Below are 16,985 nucleotides of genomic sequence, written 5' to 3'. Positions count from 1 at the left end.
GCAAAAGGAATACAAGGTGCAACAACCCTACCTTATGAAGAGCGCCTTAAAGACTGTCCCCTCTACTCAGTCTCCTACAGAGTGCTGAGGGGGTGATCTATGCCTGGCTTATAATACATCTGCAAACCCTACACTTATGAATCTACTGCATATTCATAGTCAAAGAGTACCAGAAATACAAGGTCTAAGGACATGAATTTTGCCTGTGATTTAAATAGAACATGCTGGAGATACACACATTTGTCCCAGAAACTGCCTCTCCTATAGAACAATCTTCCTTTCCTTCTGAAGCTGAGTTCATCTATTACCCAGTTTAAGCGCAACCTAGACCAATGACTGGGGAACAGGAAATTTAGATTGGGCCTGGCACCCATGCTTCTTATGGACTGAAGTAGCTTATAAATGCCAGGACCTAGATGTCCTACTTGGATACAGGACATCATTATTCTTTCAGAAAAAAAACTTTTGTAGGCTTAGAAAGGGCCCCCCCGGGTCATTAGCCTAGTAACACCCTATGAATCTATGATACTCCTGGCAAGACTCCACACAAGAAAGATACAGTGGTATCTGAAATCAGTTTGGTCCCAGCATCAATACCCTTTAACTTTCCAAATCCCAGTTCTGGGGTTTGTCAGAGGAGAAATATTTTGGAGGAGACAACATATATCCTTAAATTCAGGTCTCTGCTTCTCTCTTCCTGTTCCAAAGCAATCAGTTGCCACAGACATCTCAGACTTTGTCTGGGGAGCAGTTTCAGGAGGGATAAAAGCTCTGGCTATGTGAGACATCAAGGACAGATGCAAGCACATAAATATCAAGGACATGCATACCCTGATCAAGGCACACAACTCTGAACCATCTTTGGTCTCCAGGACCTCTTCAAGTGGTTGGAGACAATACCACAGTCGTGGTATAACAAGTAAGGAGGAACTAGGTCATACCTCCTTTGCTGACTAGTAATTTTAGCTTGTGTGAAGGCTGCCAGCCTAGCTAGATAGAATTTTCTAAATAATTTTATGTCCTTGTATATATTAATATGATCCACAGGCTTGTTTGACAAATACAAGAAAACTGTGTTATGTTCTGAGCTTCAAAAATGTTACCAAAGTGCGCCCTGCTGGAAGAAAGCTGATATATATAGGATTTTATACCTGTGTGTGATCTCAAGCTAGGAGACAGGATGTCTGCAGCTAGAAATTCTTTCTATTGTCCTAAGACAGAGATAATTACTAGATTTCACATGTAAAATGTTTTTTACTGCTGTGGCTTCCTGGCAGGTGCAGATTACAAAGAAATGTTAAATTTTAAGTTCTGTGAGCCTGGGAAGCTAAAGCAGAAGTGTCAAGAATGATGTAATCTGAAATGACTCAGCAGTAACGTGTATTATCAATTTAAGGGCTATCTCAGAAAGTAAGAATGGCATTTTGTATTTGTGTCTGAACCTGAACACATCAGCTCACCAACACTGTGCCTTGCTCTGTAAGTAAGATATTTAGAACAGTGTTTTCTCTTAGAGACAAATAGAAATAGCAAGATTAGTCTGGCTGCTTTCTATATTTATGTCAGACTGTTCTACAAAGTTTTTCCTGTGATTATGAACTCTCTAATGTCCTTGTGTTGAGTTAATAAGTATTGTCTTGTGTTTTTATTATTATTTTTTTAACTGTGGCTGTTTTGTGTAGAGATAATTTAAGCTCTTACAGTAATTGCATGTATTTGGTGATACTGTATAAGCCACTCCTAAACAGCCTTCAAGTCTCAGTCACACTTACAAATTGGATAATAACATTGCACAGTAGAATTGGATACCAGTTTTTCCAGTCTTGGGACTTCACCTTATTCCACATCAGTTTCCTCCTTTTGTTGCAGAGTTTGTTTATGGCAGGGGGCCACTAGATTGGCTTCCTTTTTTTGTAGGAGAGTGTCTTGGTTATGTTGGGTATGGCGAGATCCATGCATTTGTGTACGTGTTCGTACAGTGCATTGGTGTATGATTCGGCGGTCATGCAAATTATCTCCATTTGCATGGGTGCCGTGAAGTTAGCCACCTCTGTTTTTAGGAGCCCAAAGTTAGCTTTGAAGAAGTTTTTCATGGTGGTTACAGTTGCGGGGGGGGGGGGTGGATTTCCAAGGTGATTAGTTTGTGGTTGGATCTAACCAGGGAGGAGTTGACTATTGGTGTAGAGCAATGGTCGCCCTTGTTAGCAATGATCAGGTCAAGGATGTTGCTACCTCTAGTGGGGATAAGAACGAGGTGGTGGTCTAGGGCATTGGAATTAATGAATTCCATGAAACATTGGGCAAGTGTATTGGTACATGAGTAGTTTTCCCAGTTAATGGAGGGGTAGTTGAAGTCGCCCAGTATGAGAGTGTTAGGTTGGACTATAATATTCTCCAGGGTGCTTAGGAACGTGGAGTGAGAGTCTTGGGACATGGTTGGGGACTTATAGCAGGCTATGACCAGAATTGCCGTCTTACCCAATGTTACCTGCACCTGAAGTATCTCAGATGAGCTATGTTGGGCTACTAGTCTGAAGGTGTGCGCATCCTTTATGAATATGGAAACACCACCGCCTTTGCAGCTTCGGTCCAAGTTCTGGGGCTGAAAGGTATGGAATGAGTTATAGCCTGGTAGTGCAGGGGTGCTTTCTGCTGCCTTGAACTAGGTCTCTGTTATGGCAGAAATGTCAATGTTCTCCATTTTAAGGAGTGCTTCGAATTAGTGCATTTGGCGATTTAGACTTCTAGCACTGAGCAGCATGACCCTCAGATTGCATTTGTTTGTAGCTGTTGCGGTGGTAATTTGGTCTTTGATTCACTACCTGAAAAATGCACTATAGGGGTGGGCAAGAGCCTTGGCCAGTATCCAGAAGCCTAGAGGTGACAGATGCTGGCCATCTCTGGCAAAGCATCGAGGTCTGTCAGTTATGTCATCCTAGGCAGACAGATACTGGATCCCCTTAGAATGACACCAGAAACTTAGCCAATTGTTGAAATCAATCATTTTCTGCTTGTACTGGGGTATCATTCTGGGTGATGGTAGGATGCTGCTCAAGGCTAGGGTCATACCCGCCTGGGCTACAAAATCCGAGAGCTCCTCCATGTCTCTTTACATGTAGTCCAGGGAGATACGTCTCAGGTCATTCACACCCACATGTACAATGATGGAGTCATAGTTGCACCTGTTGTTGAGATACCTGAGGGCATGCGTTATGTGGCGGATCCTGGCACCTGACAGGCAGCTGACTGTTGCTTTCTCTTTATTCAACCTAGTGAGTGGGACATCAGTGCACCTCACTACTGAGTCACCTATGACTAGTGTGTTGGGCATGCTGTTTTGCCTTAGGGGCTTTGGTTGAGTGGCACGCTGTTTAGGAGAGTTATGTGTCTCATGATTAGTGTTGTGTTGTGGTGGTTGAGTGCATTTCTGCCTTGGAGGTCTCTGCTGCTTGGGTAGATTTTTATTAAGAGCCTCCATGAAGGTGGGTGTGTGGTTTGTATTTTTATGTGAAGGCAGTAGTGCTGGTGTGTGTTTTGGAGGGATATGAGTTCCACGTGGTGTGGTGCAAGTGTTGACCTTCTCCTCGACTATCTATTCCGGTCTTGGCTGGAGAGTGCGTGGCTTCCAGTTTGGATATATAAGTGCATTTCTCACACGTCTGAGTGTTGGGAGGTAAGAGGAGAGGGTTGTCAGTGTACATGAGGCAGTTGCTACATTGCCTCACAATGCCCAAGTTCACCAGGTTAATAGGAGAATGCACAGGGAACTGACCTTTAGACATGCCTGGAGGGGTTGGCATTAATAATAAGTACTGGAGCTGTTTCCTTGTATAACGTTTAGTGTGCTACAAGAAGTCTTGTAAAGTGCTAGACTAATAAGCTAGTAAAATTGCAGGAGAGGAGAGAACTAGTAGATCTAAGGAAAAAAATTGAAGAGCAGACTTTGGCACCACTCAGAAGCTTACAAACAGTCATGGATACAGCAAATCTGTATCTGGACTAGACTAGTAACAGGGAAGGTGGGAAATGAGCACAAACGTGGGCTTTTAAAACAGAAAGATGACAGACATGGAAAAACTGCCTAAACAGCCAATAAACTACAATTTCTGGGGCAGAAACCGCTCCTCTTGTGTTAGATAAGGCTACCTAGTATTTACCACTCCCACTGATAAGCTAGAAGGCTTCCCTCCAACACAGAAATACTTGGTGGGCTCAGGAGCTTACATACAGTCCTGGATACAGCAAATCTGTATCTGGACTAGTCTAGTTACAGGAAAGGCAGGAAAAGCGTAAACGCGGGTTTTTAAACCAGAAAGTTGAAAGAGATGGAAAAACTGCCCAAACAGCCAATATACTGCAATTTCGGGGCCAGAAACCACTCCTCCTGAGGTAGTTAGGCTACCTAGTGCTTACAACTCTCACCGATAAGTTAGAAAGTTTCCCTCCAACACAGAAAGGCTTGGGAGGCCCAGAAGCTTACAAACAGTCCTGGATACAGCAAATCTGTATCTGGACTAGACTAGTTACAGGAAAGGCAGGAAACAAGCTTAGAATTTTTTTTTTTTTTTTAGTAAAGTGGAAAGGGGGAAAGGAGGAGCAGAAGATAATTCAAGGTTAAGAAACTAACTGGGTTGGCCTTCTCAAATGTTCTCTCTGTATTAGGTAGAATGAGCTAATGACACTAGACTGGGAGGAGTGTCCCAGATCAAATTTACAGTAGGGGCGGGCAACTGCAAAGCCACAAAGTACAGGATACCAATAGGAAGGGAGGGTGTGAGACTAAATCAGTTATATGATACACTCCTTGACAGTAAATCAGAACAAACACAAACAGATGTTTAACAAATGGAGAAAATTGCCAGTTACTACCTCACACACAGTAAAACTAGCTAGAAAGGATTTACAACAGTGTGACAGTAAAACCCTTATTTATCAGGCCCTGTGAGGCAGACAATTTTAATACAAACATGTAGATTAGTTTATAGCTATAAAATACAGAAAAAAGTATGCAGCAGACAATAAAAGTGCTATAAATAACTAGTAAAAAATAAGCAAAAAACAGAATACTTGTATATCACAGATCAGAGTTTTGCTCAGTGCCCTCCCTCCGATTAGCTCTGTATGAAATGGCAGAAACACTCACAAGGTAACTTCTTAAGTAACAGAAAGTTGAAGCCTGAAACAACTTTAAAAAAATCTTTGAAGAACCAATGAGGTGCTTACTCCAAGCCGTAGTCCAGATAACCCCAATCAGCCAATGACCATAAACACTTCATTCTCACTGAAAATGCAAAATGGCTTTTGCTAAACTGAGGTTCCTTCTTTAGAGCCTGTGTGCCCCCAGTCCATGTAGGTTTTCACTGGGTGCTCAGGTTTCTTCCCAAGTCCAAAAGGTATGCTGTAAGTGAAGTGACAATCCACTAAATTGTGGTTTATCCTACTGAATCTTCAGAAGGATCTTTTGAAGAAGAGGAAAGTGTTGGGGGGGGGGTGCATATAGAAACATCCCTTCCAAGAGAATGATAGGATGTCCACCTTCCTGGCCAAGTGATGTGGGACACTGGTACAAAATTTGAGAAGTTGTCTGTTCATGGGGGAGGCAAAGAGATCTACCAGAGGTGTACCCCAAAAATGGATCAGGTCCATAAACACATCCCTGTGTAACATCCATTCATGAGATTGGGTCACGGACCTGCTTAATGTGTCTGCCACATCATTCTCAGCTGAAGGAATGTAAACAGTTTGAAGAGAGACTTGGCTTTGTAAGGCTAACTTGTAGGCATGTAGGGTTAACCTATATATGAGGTAAGACGTCATTACTCCTGTTTGTTGATGTACCAGAGGACTGTGGTGTTGTCTGTGAACAACCTTAGCACCCCTGGAATAAGCTTTGGTTTGAAGATTTGTAGGGCATAAATCAGGGACCACATCTCTTTCATGTTGATATGTTCCTTTGTCTGGGCTTCAAACCAGACATCCATGACCCTCCAGGATTGCAGAGTTGCACCACATCCTGTGTCTGAAGCATCTGTGTACAATTCTAGGGAGGGGAGGGGTGGCTGTAGGGGAAGACTTGGATTTTTCTTAACGTGAAGACTTCACCAATCCAACTCCTTTTTTAAGCAAGGCAGGAGGAGAATAACAAATTCCAGAGGGTGTGAGTGCTGCCTCCAAACTGTCCTTAGAAACCACTGAATTTTCCTCATGTGTAACTTGGCCAAGGGAAGCATGGGTATCATGGATGTCATGAACCCCAACAGTCATAAGTCATTCCTGGCAGTCAGGGACTGAAGGGGTAAGAGGCTCTGGAATTAGAAAGTAAGAAAAGCACCTTGTCTGTGGGCAGAGAGGCTAGCATCCTCTCCATTTGGCTCCTGCAGCCTAGAAAAATGTGGTCTTGTTCAGGGGTCAGAGAGGACTTCTGGCAATTTATTGTAAAGCCTAGACCCTCCAGAAGAGAAACTGTGAAGGAAAGATTTTCCCGAAGAAGGTCTGAGGACTGGGCCTGGATAAGGATGTCATCTAGGTAAGGGAAAATCTGAATTCCCTGTAGTCTGCAATAAGCTATAACAGGAGCCAAGCATTTTGTGAAGACCCTTGATGTTGTAGAGAGACCAAACTGCAAAGCACAGAACTGAAAATGTGAGGAAGCAATAGAAAAATGTAAGAATTTCCTGAACTGAGAGTGAATAGGAATGTGAAGGTAGGGATCTTTGATGTCCAAAGACACCATGAATGCTTGGGGAAGAATAAGAGGTAGAAGAGTGGGCAAAGTCAGCATCCAAAAGGAGGGAACTTTAGGAAGATGTTTAAATTGGAAAGGTCCAAGATGGGTCTCCAAGGCCCATCACTCCTGGGAATCAGAAACATCCTGGAGTAGAATCATTTTCCCAGTTGAGAGGAGGGGACCTCTTGAATCGTCCCCTGGAAGAGAAGACCAGAAATTATGTGAAGGAAAAATTCCAATTGATCTTTTGGTGGATGTGGGATATTTGTGAAGGATGAAAGAGTCTCCCAAACCATGAAATATCCTTTTTGGATGATCGAGAGGACCCAAGAGTCCTGGGTGATCCGATTCCAAGCAGGAAGAGAGAGAGAAAGGCAAAGGGATAGAGGAATGGATGGCCCTGGAGGCAGATAGTCACAAGCTAGCAGGTTTGGAGTGGGACTGAAAGGGCTGTTTCTGAGAAGGTGTGGATGGAGTAGAAATTTGAAGAAGCTTGTTTCCTGGGGCTTCTCTTACTTTTAGAGGAAGAAGGCATAACTGGTTTCCTAACAAAGGTACTCTTTGATGGGTAGTTCCTCTGGAACCTGGGAACAAGAAAAACAAGGATATGTTTTAGGTCCTTGAGCTCTTTGCCTTTTTCCTCCAAGGATCTGAAAAGGTCTGCAGACAGACTACCACATAAGGCTTTATTGTCCAGAGGGGCATCCATCAGTTTGGCCTGGATATCATCAGATATCATGATATCATCATCAGTTGTAACCTGAGCCAGGAATATCTCCTCAAGACTGACCCAGCGGCTGCTGCCCTGACTGAGGCATCTGCAGCACTTGATAGAATGCCTAGCAACCTAGGCAGAAGAGTTGAGAATAATGGGTAGTTTGGTCTTGGTGGGAGAGTCCGAGATCTCTGAGAGAAGTTTTTCAGCATCTGACAGCAGAGCTAGAAAGTATTTGGCCATGTGGATCTGATAATTAATTGCCCTGAAGGCCAGAGTGGAAGAGGTGTAAACTTTTGTCCCCAGTCTCTCCATTACTTTGCTCTCTTTATCAGGGGCAGTAAAGAAGTAGAGGGCAGTAATTTGAAAGCCTTATCAGCTGAAACTGATATGGTAGCTGGTTCTGCAGAAGGGGCTTTGAAGAGGAATTTAGAGTCCTCAGGCACCTTGTAAACACCTATCAGGATGCTTGGGAACAGGAGGCTGAGAGTTCAGGCATTTAGATGCAGTTGAGAAGGCATTTAAGAAGGCTGGTAGTACCGGGGGAATGGCAGAAGAGGACAGAGAATTCATCTGCAAGAGATCATATCTCTTTTGTATATTGGAAACTTGAAAGCAGTCCCATTTGAAAAATCCTTTCATTTTTCAGGATAGTTTACCCAAAAGATAATATCCTCTCCAGGGGACTCTACCATTAGACTACTCCTCTGGAGAGGCATAACCCAGAGGGGAAGCTATGTGGGTGGAGTAAGCCAAAAACTCGTCTCCTGAAGATTCCTCTTCATCTGAGGAGGAGTCAGCAGATGTTCACCTGAAGGGGAACAAAAGAAGGAGATGGTTGACGCAGGGCCAGGAAGGCATTTGTGTTTAGTTTTTAGCTTTTTCTTCTTTGGAGCTTCCATGTGATGGAAGGTGGATGGGCTTGATGTCAGCCTGCACTCCACGATGTCAGTATGCACATCCTCTCGTACAGTGATTTGGGTGATGCCACATGGGCCTTTGAAAATTGCAAGCCATGGTTCTCCTCTTTCACCCAAGTCAGACACCTGCAATTCCCTCGCGGACAGGCTGGTGGACTCCTTCGGGGCTTCCCTGTGGTACCTGCCAAAGGGACATCTACTGACTCTGGTACGGCCTCCGGGCCTACATTGGCCTCAGGATGGATGTCCAGAAGAGAGGGCGCAACCGGAAGCTCAGACCAAGGTTGCTTGGCCTTTTTTGGTTGTTGCTCGTCCAAAGGACCGACGTAACCTCAATCTCATGAGCTACATGTTTAAGACGTTGGATCTCTAAGTAAAGCTTAAGGGAAGCTAAATGGCTCCTAAGGGTTTTTGGGACAAATGACTTACAAATAGCCCAAGCTGTATGGTCGTGGTCTGGGCCTAGACAGAATAAGCAGAGGACACAGGAGCCCTTATGTGGAATCTGACTTCCCACACTGACACGTGCCCTTCCCTAATTGACATGAAATCACACAAACAGTAGCGAAAATTTTAAGAAAGAAAACCCCTATGTGGTATTTATCTGAACCTCTAATCTGGAGAGTGAACTTCTGGACCAGGCGATCGGACAGGCGTCAGAAAAGTTCTGAGGTTGGTTGTATTTGCTGACGTCTTCTTTATACCCAAGGTCTCCTTATGGCTGACATATGTGAGATGATGTGCGGTGTCGCACGTACCTTACAGTAGTATTTACAGTTTTGTATACTGGCCAGACATATGAGTCAGCCAGAGGCGGACTCCCTAAAGTGATGAATACTGCAGCATGTGAACAGTATGACATCTTTATGTTATGAAACAAAGTAGAATAAAGTACTTTGAATAAAAGTCTTTAGGTTCAACTGGTTTGCCTCAATGGCAATGATTAAAAGATTTCTGTGGATTGTGGGAAAATCATTACACTATGTCTAAAAACAGTGACTGTTTGCATAAAAGATAATTTGCAGTAGCAAATTTAATGAAAAACATTGAAATGTTTTCTGTATTTAATGAAAGGAGAATCAAAGGCCAGAATTGACCAATACTCTGCTCATGAAAAGAAAATGCAGTCAGAACACCAACTACTGCAAGCAGAGAGAAGAAATAAATTAATGCATGCTTTATGAAGGGCAAGGCCACCCTTAAAAGGTCATGCTGTTGCGTACATCAGATTAGCAATACTGCTCAAGGAAAACTGCCAGGACAAATTTTGTTAGATAAGTAGAGAGTCCAAACTCCAAACATTATTATTTAGTGCATATACAACTCTCACAAATTAAGGTATGAACCCTGCTGTTCATCATTTGTTACTCAGCTATCTTCAGTGCAACTTCTACTTAACGTTTACCTTCTCTGTCCTGTCATACAATTTTAATCCAATACAACACTAAGGCCTATGCCTCAGTCTCTGTCTCTCACTCTCTCTCCAAGATAAGTAATAATGTTATGCTTTTTCTCAGATTTAGCATGGTAATTACAACCTTTTCCAGGCTAACAGACTTTTATAAGGACAAAATACCAACACAGAAAAAATAAATAAATAAAAGTTACTGAAGCACTGACCACTCAAATGTAAATCATAAAGCAAATGGAAAGTCTAATGTGAGGAACTCAGAGTAGCAGCTGTTTGTTCAAAATTTAAAAAAAAATTCTACAAATCACTGGCATGCAATGTCTTTTTTAACTTTACTAGTGTTCTAGAGGGACCAAATGTGAAAGAACTAGATACACTGGTATAACAAGGGGAAGAAATTTTATTTGTATTGATTTTCCAGGGAAAAGCACTGATCTCTATGGACCTTTTTCAGACTCAGCCCTGGAGCGTGGTCTGGTTAACTGACTTACTCAGAGACACACAGGCAATGGAAGCTGACAGAATCACACCCTGCACCACTGAGCCACAGGAAACAGCAAGTTAATAGCTAGCTCCTTAACGCTGTAACACAAATGCCAGACAAAGTATTCTCTTTAGCCATTCAAAATTTAATTCTTATAGTAAATATTTAAATTGTGAATATTTATTCTAATAAATTGTTTTAATTTACTCCTGACTTCTGATTGATAGTGAGAAATGGATAAAACATTCCTGGGGTAGGTTTACTTTAGATATTTCTAAATGGTTACGGAACTGTGTGAATTTAGAAGTGACAAATTGCAGACTTACCTCACCAATGGCTGCATATGCAAGTTGAGCTGTATTCAAATCTTTATTGGCAACTGCCATAGCAGCAAGGCATGCCCACAATGTTTGCTCCTGTGAAGCAAAAAAAAGAAGTTATGTACTTACCATAACATTCCATGTTTGTAGTCCATCTCGCCTACATTCTTGCTGGATGGATTCGGAGCCAATATTTGGCTCCGACTTGGCCAATACTAAAGCTCTAGACCTTTTACTGGCTCGAGGCTAACCCCTATCCAATGGTGCCTCAAGGCAATTCCCCAGATCTTGTTTGCAAGAAAGCAATACGTACCTAACAGGTATGAAATATCAGAACTGTATACATACAGACAAAACATTTTGTAATATAATCCATGCCAGGTGGACAACAACTAAAAACCAGGTCAGACAACAGCAGTATAGTCCACCAGATCCTCCAGAAACAGGAAGGGGGTTGGAGGGAGGGACGCAAAAATGTAGGAGAGATGGACTACAAACATGGAACGCTATGGTAAGTACATAACTTCTTTATGTTATGTAGTCCTATTTCGCCGTAATTCTTGCTGGATGGGACAGCGTCCCTAGCACCTTTATCCCGGGTGGCTCAAGCGAAGAGACTTTTCAGCACAGTGGACCCAAAGGATGACCTGTCCCGGGAGGCCAAATCCAATTTGTAATGAGTAACAAAAGTATGTGGTCTTGCCCAATGAGCTGCTGCGCAAATAGTATCAATTGGGAGCCTAGCTCTAAAGGCACATGAAGTAGATACAGCTCTAGTAGAATGGCCTTTGACTTTGATGGGTAATTGTTTGCCAGCAGTTTGATAAACAAAGGAAATGCAATCCGAAAGCCATTTTGAAAGAGTAACCTTGGAAACAGGCAAGCCTTTATTCTTGTCAGAAAAGGAAACAAATAATTGATCTGATTTTCTGAATTCTTTAGTCCTCTATAAATAAAATCTGAGACTTCTGTGAACATCTAACTGGTGTAGTCTATACTCAGATTTATTAGAATGGTTCGGAAAAAACACTGGTAGCTCAACAGTAGTGTTCAGATTGTGCTCTGAGCATACCTTGGGAAGAAAGGAAGGGTTTGTCCTGAGTGAGACTCTATCCTTGTGAAAAATAATGTAAGGAGGTCGAATAGTAAGAGCTTGCAGTTCTGAAACTCTCCTAGCAGATGTTATGGCTACTAAGAATAGTGTTTTTCACGACAACAATTTCAGGTCTGATGAAGAGGATGCTTCAAAGGGTGCAGACATTAAAGATGAGAGGACTAAGTTTAAGTCCCAGGGTTCTAATGGCGGTTTGATTGGTGGCCTGAGAAGAACCTCTTTTAAGAAGGTTTTGCACAAGGAGTGTGACATGATTGGATTTCCCATGAAGCCAAAATGGAAATTGGAAATGGCAGCTAACTGAAATCTGACTGTAGCGGCTGCAGCTCCTTCATGAAAAATTGATACTAGAAAGGATAGAATAGATTCTATAGGAGCCATATTTGGATCTAAGCCTTGGTTTCTAGCCCAAATAGAAAACCTTTTCCATTTTCTGAAGTATAGTTTCTGAGTGGAAGGTTTATGGGATGAGATCAGAATGTGTTTGACAGAAGGAGATAGGGGAATACACCTGGCTATTCGTGGAATTGGAGCATCCAGGCTGTCAATTTGAGGGTGTGAATGGTGGGATGGAACTGCCCCGATTGATGAATCAGGTCTGAAGATGGGTCCAGAATCCATGGTTCCTCCAGAAAGTAGGGCCAAAGGAAGGGAAACCATACTTGTCGAGGCCAGTAAGGAGCAATGAGGATCAGGGAACTCCTCAACTGTTTTGCTTTCTGTATTACCTTTGGGATGAGAGGAAAAGGTGGAAAGGCATAAAGAAGGCCCCGGGCCAATCGTGGACTAGAGCATCCCTGGGTGACATCCACGGATGGGGAATGAGGGCAAAGTAGCTGCTGTAGTTGGTGCTCAGGTGAGTGGTGAATAGGTCTCAGCAAGGTTGGCCCCATCTGTGAAAGATCTTTTTCGCAACTTCTGATTCAGGGACCACTCGTAAGGCATCAGAATTGCTCGGTTGAGTTTGTCTGCTACTACGTTGGATTTCCCCAGGATGTGCGTTGCTATCAGAAAGCGTTGAGTGTCCATCGCCCATTTCCAAACTCTTAGGGTGTTTCGGCGGCAAAGCGGGTAAGATTTGGTTCGCTCTTGCTTGTTTATGTACCACATGACAGACATGTTGTCTGACTGAATCGCAACTGTCCCGGTGGGAAGGGAGCTGTGAAGTGCTTGCAACACACACAGCGCCGCTCTCATCTCCAGAACATTGATGTGCAAGTGGTTCTCGTGGTTCTGCCACGTACCTTGGACTGACATTCCCAGATAATGCCCCCCCCCATCTGTGAAGCGTCCATGGTCAAAACTGCTTTCTCTTGGGGAGGAACAAGTGGACGACCTAGGAGAAGTTGTTCTGTGTGCAACCACCATGTCAGATCCTTCTTGCAGGTGTTTGTTATAAAAATCTGATGAGACAATGGAAGGTCTTGCATTGACCATTGGGCAAATAACAGCCACTGAAGAATCCTCATGTGTAGATGGGCTAGAGGAACTAATAGGATGGAGGAAGCCATAATTCCTAGGACTTGAAAGACTACCCTTGGCCTGAACTTTTTGCTTGTTTAGCAAGGATCTGACTTGACTGCGTAGAGACTCTACTCTTTCTGGTGTTAGTCTTGCTGGCATGGTGATTGTGTCTATTTCTGAGCCTAAGAATACAATGTGCTGCGAAGGAGATAAGGCTGACTTTTTTAGGTTGACTATGACGCCTAGACTGGCACACAAGAATAGAGTCTTGTCCCTGGTACTGATGAGTTGATGCTTGGTGGTAGCAGTAAGGAGCCAGACGTTTATGTACGGAAACACCTGGAATTCTTGATGTCTCAGGTGAGTCGTAACCACTGCCATGCATTTGGTGAACATTCTGGGGGCTGTAGTGTGACCAAAGGGCAGTGTTCTGAACTGAAAATGACTGGCTCCCAGCCAGAAGAGCAGGTGTCTCCTGGAGCATCTGTCCACTTTGATGTGGTAGTACGTGTCCTGGAGATCTATTGAGCACATCCAATTGTCTTTCCCGATAAAGGGAAATATCAACTGTAGAGTGATCATTCGGAACTTCAATTTCTTTACAGACTTGTTGAGCCTGCTGAGATCTAGAACTGATCTCCAGTCCCCTGTCTTTTTTGGAACTAGAAAGAAATTGAGAGTAAGTTCCGATCTGCAGGGACTTCTTGGATGACTCTTTTCTGTAGCAAAGAGATGACCTCTGATGTTGCACGGTCTAGTTGAATGGATGGCACATCTGGCAGAGACCAGTTTGTTGGGGGTTCGGAAACAAAGGGGATCAGATAACCTCTGGATATTACGGTATGTACCCAACGATCTTGTGAAATGGTTAGCCATGTGCTTGGGTACAGCGATAGATGACCCTCGACTGCCTCCAGAGATGGACAGTCGGGCAACCCCTCAGGGGTGATGGAAGGGATGATCAGAGAAGGTTTCTCTGTCTCCCTGATGTTGCGGACCTCCTCTGCCGTGAGGATGACGTCTTCCATTATATCCTCCCCCTCTGCCTCTAGAGGCGGGTTTACCTTGGCCTGAGAGAAACCTTTTTGGGATATATGGAATCACATTTTCCCTCCCATATTACCCTTGGGATAGGGTCTAGAAGAGCGGGAGAAACAGACTCTGATGGCAGATAAGGATTTCCCTTCCTGCTCACACCTAGTCAAAGTCTCTTTCACTTGGGGTCCAAAAAGAGATGAACCATCAAAGGGGACGTTAGTGAAGGAAGACTTGAAGGATTCTGTGAAATTACAAAGACGCATCCAAGAATGTCTCCTAAGGGATATTCCTGCTGCGGCTGCCCTACATGCTCCATCTGCCACGTATGATATCAGCCTCATGGAGGTGTTAGCTATCGATGTAAGGGTGGAGAGCTGCACAGAAACCTTATCCATGGAACCCAGAGCTACTGAACCCTGGAGGGTATCTCCTAACTCCTTCAGGAGATCTCTCTGAAGACAAGTAAAATGGGTAAGGTAATTCTGCGATCTTAATGTAAATGCTGCTGAAGAGAAGGTATGCTTCCCATACCTAACCATCGTCCTGGACTCCTTGTTAGGAGGATGGATATTAGAAGATATTTCGGATAACTCCTTCCTGGTGGCCACTGCTACCAACACAGCATCAACGGGAACTCCTTTGCTACAAAAAGTCTTATCCTCAGGTGCTGTCATAAATTTATTTGGCCTTCCCAGGACAAGCTCCACTGAGTCTGGGGAGGTCCAGGCTTTCCGCGATATGACCCCCAAGAGTTGGTCATAAGGCAGTGTCACCCAGGAGGTGGAAGGTCGGGAATCAAAGGTCTCAAGATACATTAATTCATCCTCAGTAGGGATACAGGTCTTCCAATCACCCGTCTGTCTAAAGATTTCTAGGATGTCAGAAAAGGAGACATCCTCAGAGGGGGATCTAGGGGACCCTTCCGATTCCTCTAAGTCAGTGTCAGAAGTGACAGACTCAGGTGAGTCAACATGCTTCCCTGTGGGGGTGGCAGGGGGGAGAAGTTGCTGCCTGCTGCTGGTTGAACACAGGTTCCAAAAGTATGGCTTTAGCAGAAGACAAAGTCTTTGATATAGGTTTGAAAGCCTTTCCTCCCTACTCCGAAGAAGACCTCCGCTCCAAGGAGACGGATGGTCGACTCCTAGCAAGGGGGAACGGCTCCGAAGCAGAAGTGGGAGCCAAGCTGAGTCAAGCCAAGGCACCAAGAGGGAGGGTCGGTTCCGAAGAAAACCTAGGGTGACTGTCCCATTCGGAGTCAGCTCAAGAGCATCGGCTCCCAGACCCCTCGGCTTCAGACTCAGCCACCGAGGATAGAGTAATCGGTTCTGAGAAAGTGGGTTAGATCCCCGGAACTGAGAGGTCCAAGATAGAAGAACCTGAAGTAATAGGCTCCGACAGCAAAGCAGTCGGAGTAAGAACAGTGGCAGGTGAGGGGGTCAGCTCCGAAGCCTTTGGGTCCAAAGGGGCCAATTTCTTTGCCAGAGCTGGATCTGAAAGCAACCTCTTCACCACCCGCTCAATGTCCTCATCTGATAGTGACCTGGATGATCTGGTGGAGACAGAAGGAGATCTCCTCCTCTCCAAAATAGGAGATCTCAAGGTGGATGACACAACATCAATATGAAAGTCAAGAAAAAAGCACTAAATTTAGTAAATAAACTGTTACTTAGCCAACGAGCCAATAAGACACAACCTCGAAGCTTTCACAGCAAACGAGATCTGGGGAATTAACGAGATCTGGGGAATTGCCGTGAGGCACCATGGGATAGGGGTTAGCCTCGTCCCAGTAAAAGCTCTCGAGCTTTAGTATCGGCCGAGTCGGAGCCGAATATAGGCTCTGAACCCATCCTGCAAGAATTACGGTGAGATAGGACTACATAACATCATTTTTTTGCATAAATGCAACATGAAAATGAATACTTTCTGAAAATAAAAATACAGCTCATAAATATGTCCTTGCTATACACTATGTTGCATACTGCAGGAATAGCTTCAACACATTGTTTTTTTAACATTCTGACAGCCAGAGAGAATCCATTCTTTTAAAAAAAAGGTACAACAAGCTAAATGCAAAGTCTAATGACCCTAATTTTAACAGGGGAAGCTGAAACACCTCACATTATCTTAATATACCAAAAGAGAATATACTTTAATTTCTCACACATTTCACAAAAACATTTACTTTAAATACTGGTTGGAATTTCCTATTGGATGTTTTCATTTTATTCCTTTCTACTCTGTTTCAGAAATTATGAATTCCTTTTATCATCTGGCTCTACTGCATACACATGTAACTACAGAAAACTAAATACAAAGGCCATTACAACCTATTATACTGGTATTCACTGTGAGTCTGTAAAGAAGAATACCCATAAAACTTTATAACATGGCCTATCAAAATTCAAACCGGAAATGTAACAGTACCTTATTCTGAGAAAATTATCTTCAGATTCCTTGGTGCAATGATTCAGCAGTAAGTTTGAAAAAACAGTAGTAGTACGGAGCCACCAATCAGACCTACATATCACCCTAGCTGGTTTTACTGAGTTTTTGGAATAATACAAAAATATACATAAAATTCAAAAACCTTTCATTTGTTAATAAAATTAATAGTCCTCAAGCATTCTGATGCAGGATTACTGAGCTGAATAGACAAAAGGTTTCTAAACACATTCTTAACTAAAGTACCACACCTTCCCGTTTGGCTGGCCCAAGGAGTGGCATAAGGAATCTAAACAAATCAGCAGTTAAATAAGCAGTACAGGCAATGACTGCCAGGGAGAATTGGCTGA

General features: G+C 43.5%; 1 protein-coding gene across 4 annotated transcripts in view; it reads right to left on the bottom strand.

Moving 5' to 3' along the window:
* The window catches only part of IFT80 (intraflagellar transport 80), a 2,191,035-nt gene that overhangs the window by 376,731 nt on the left and 1,797,319 nt on the right, over positions 1-16,985 (bottom strand). For 3 of the 4 annotated variants that reach the window (XM_044070463.1, XM_044070466.1, XM_044070464.1), the window contains exon 17: positions 10,584-10,673. The exons of the other annotated variant lie outside the window; for it this stretch is intronic. In XM_044070463.1, the coding sequence (XP_043926398.1) occupies positions 10,584-10,673 (90 nt within the window). The remainder of the gene's footprint in view (positions 1-10,583; positions 10,674-16,985) is intronic. 4 annotated transcript variants of the gene reach the window in all.

This window comes from Protopterus annectens, chromosome 4.part1 (genome assembly GCF_019279795.1).
Source record: "Protopterus annectens isolate FY-2018-M chromosome 4.part1, PAN1.0, whole genome shotgun sequence".
Classification (NCBI taxonomy): domain Eukaryota; kingdom Metazoa; phylum Chordata; order Ceratodontiformes; family Protopteridae; genus Protopterus; species Protopterus annectens.
This window is presented reverse-complemented; position numbering and strand designations above follow the sequence as displayed.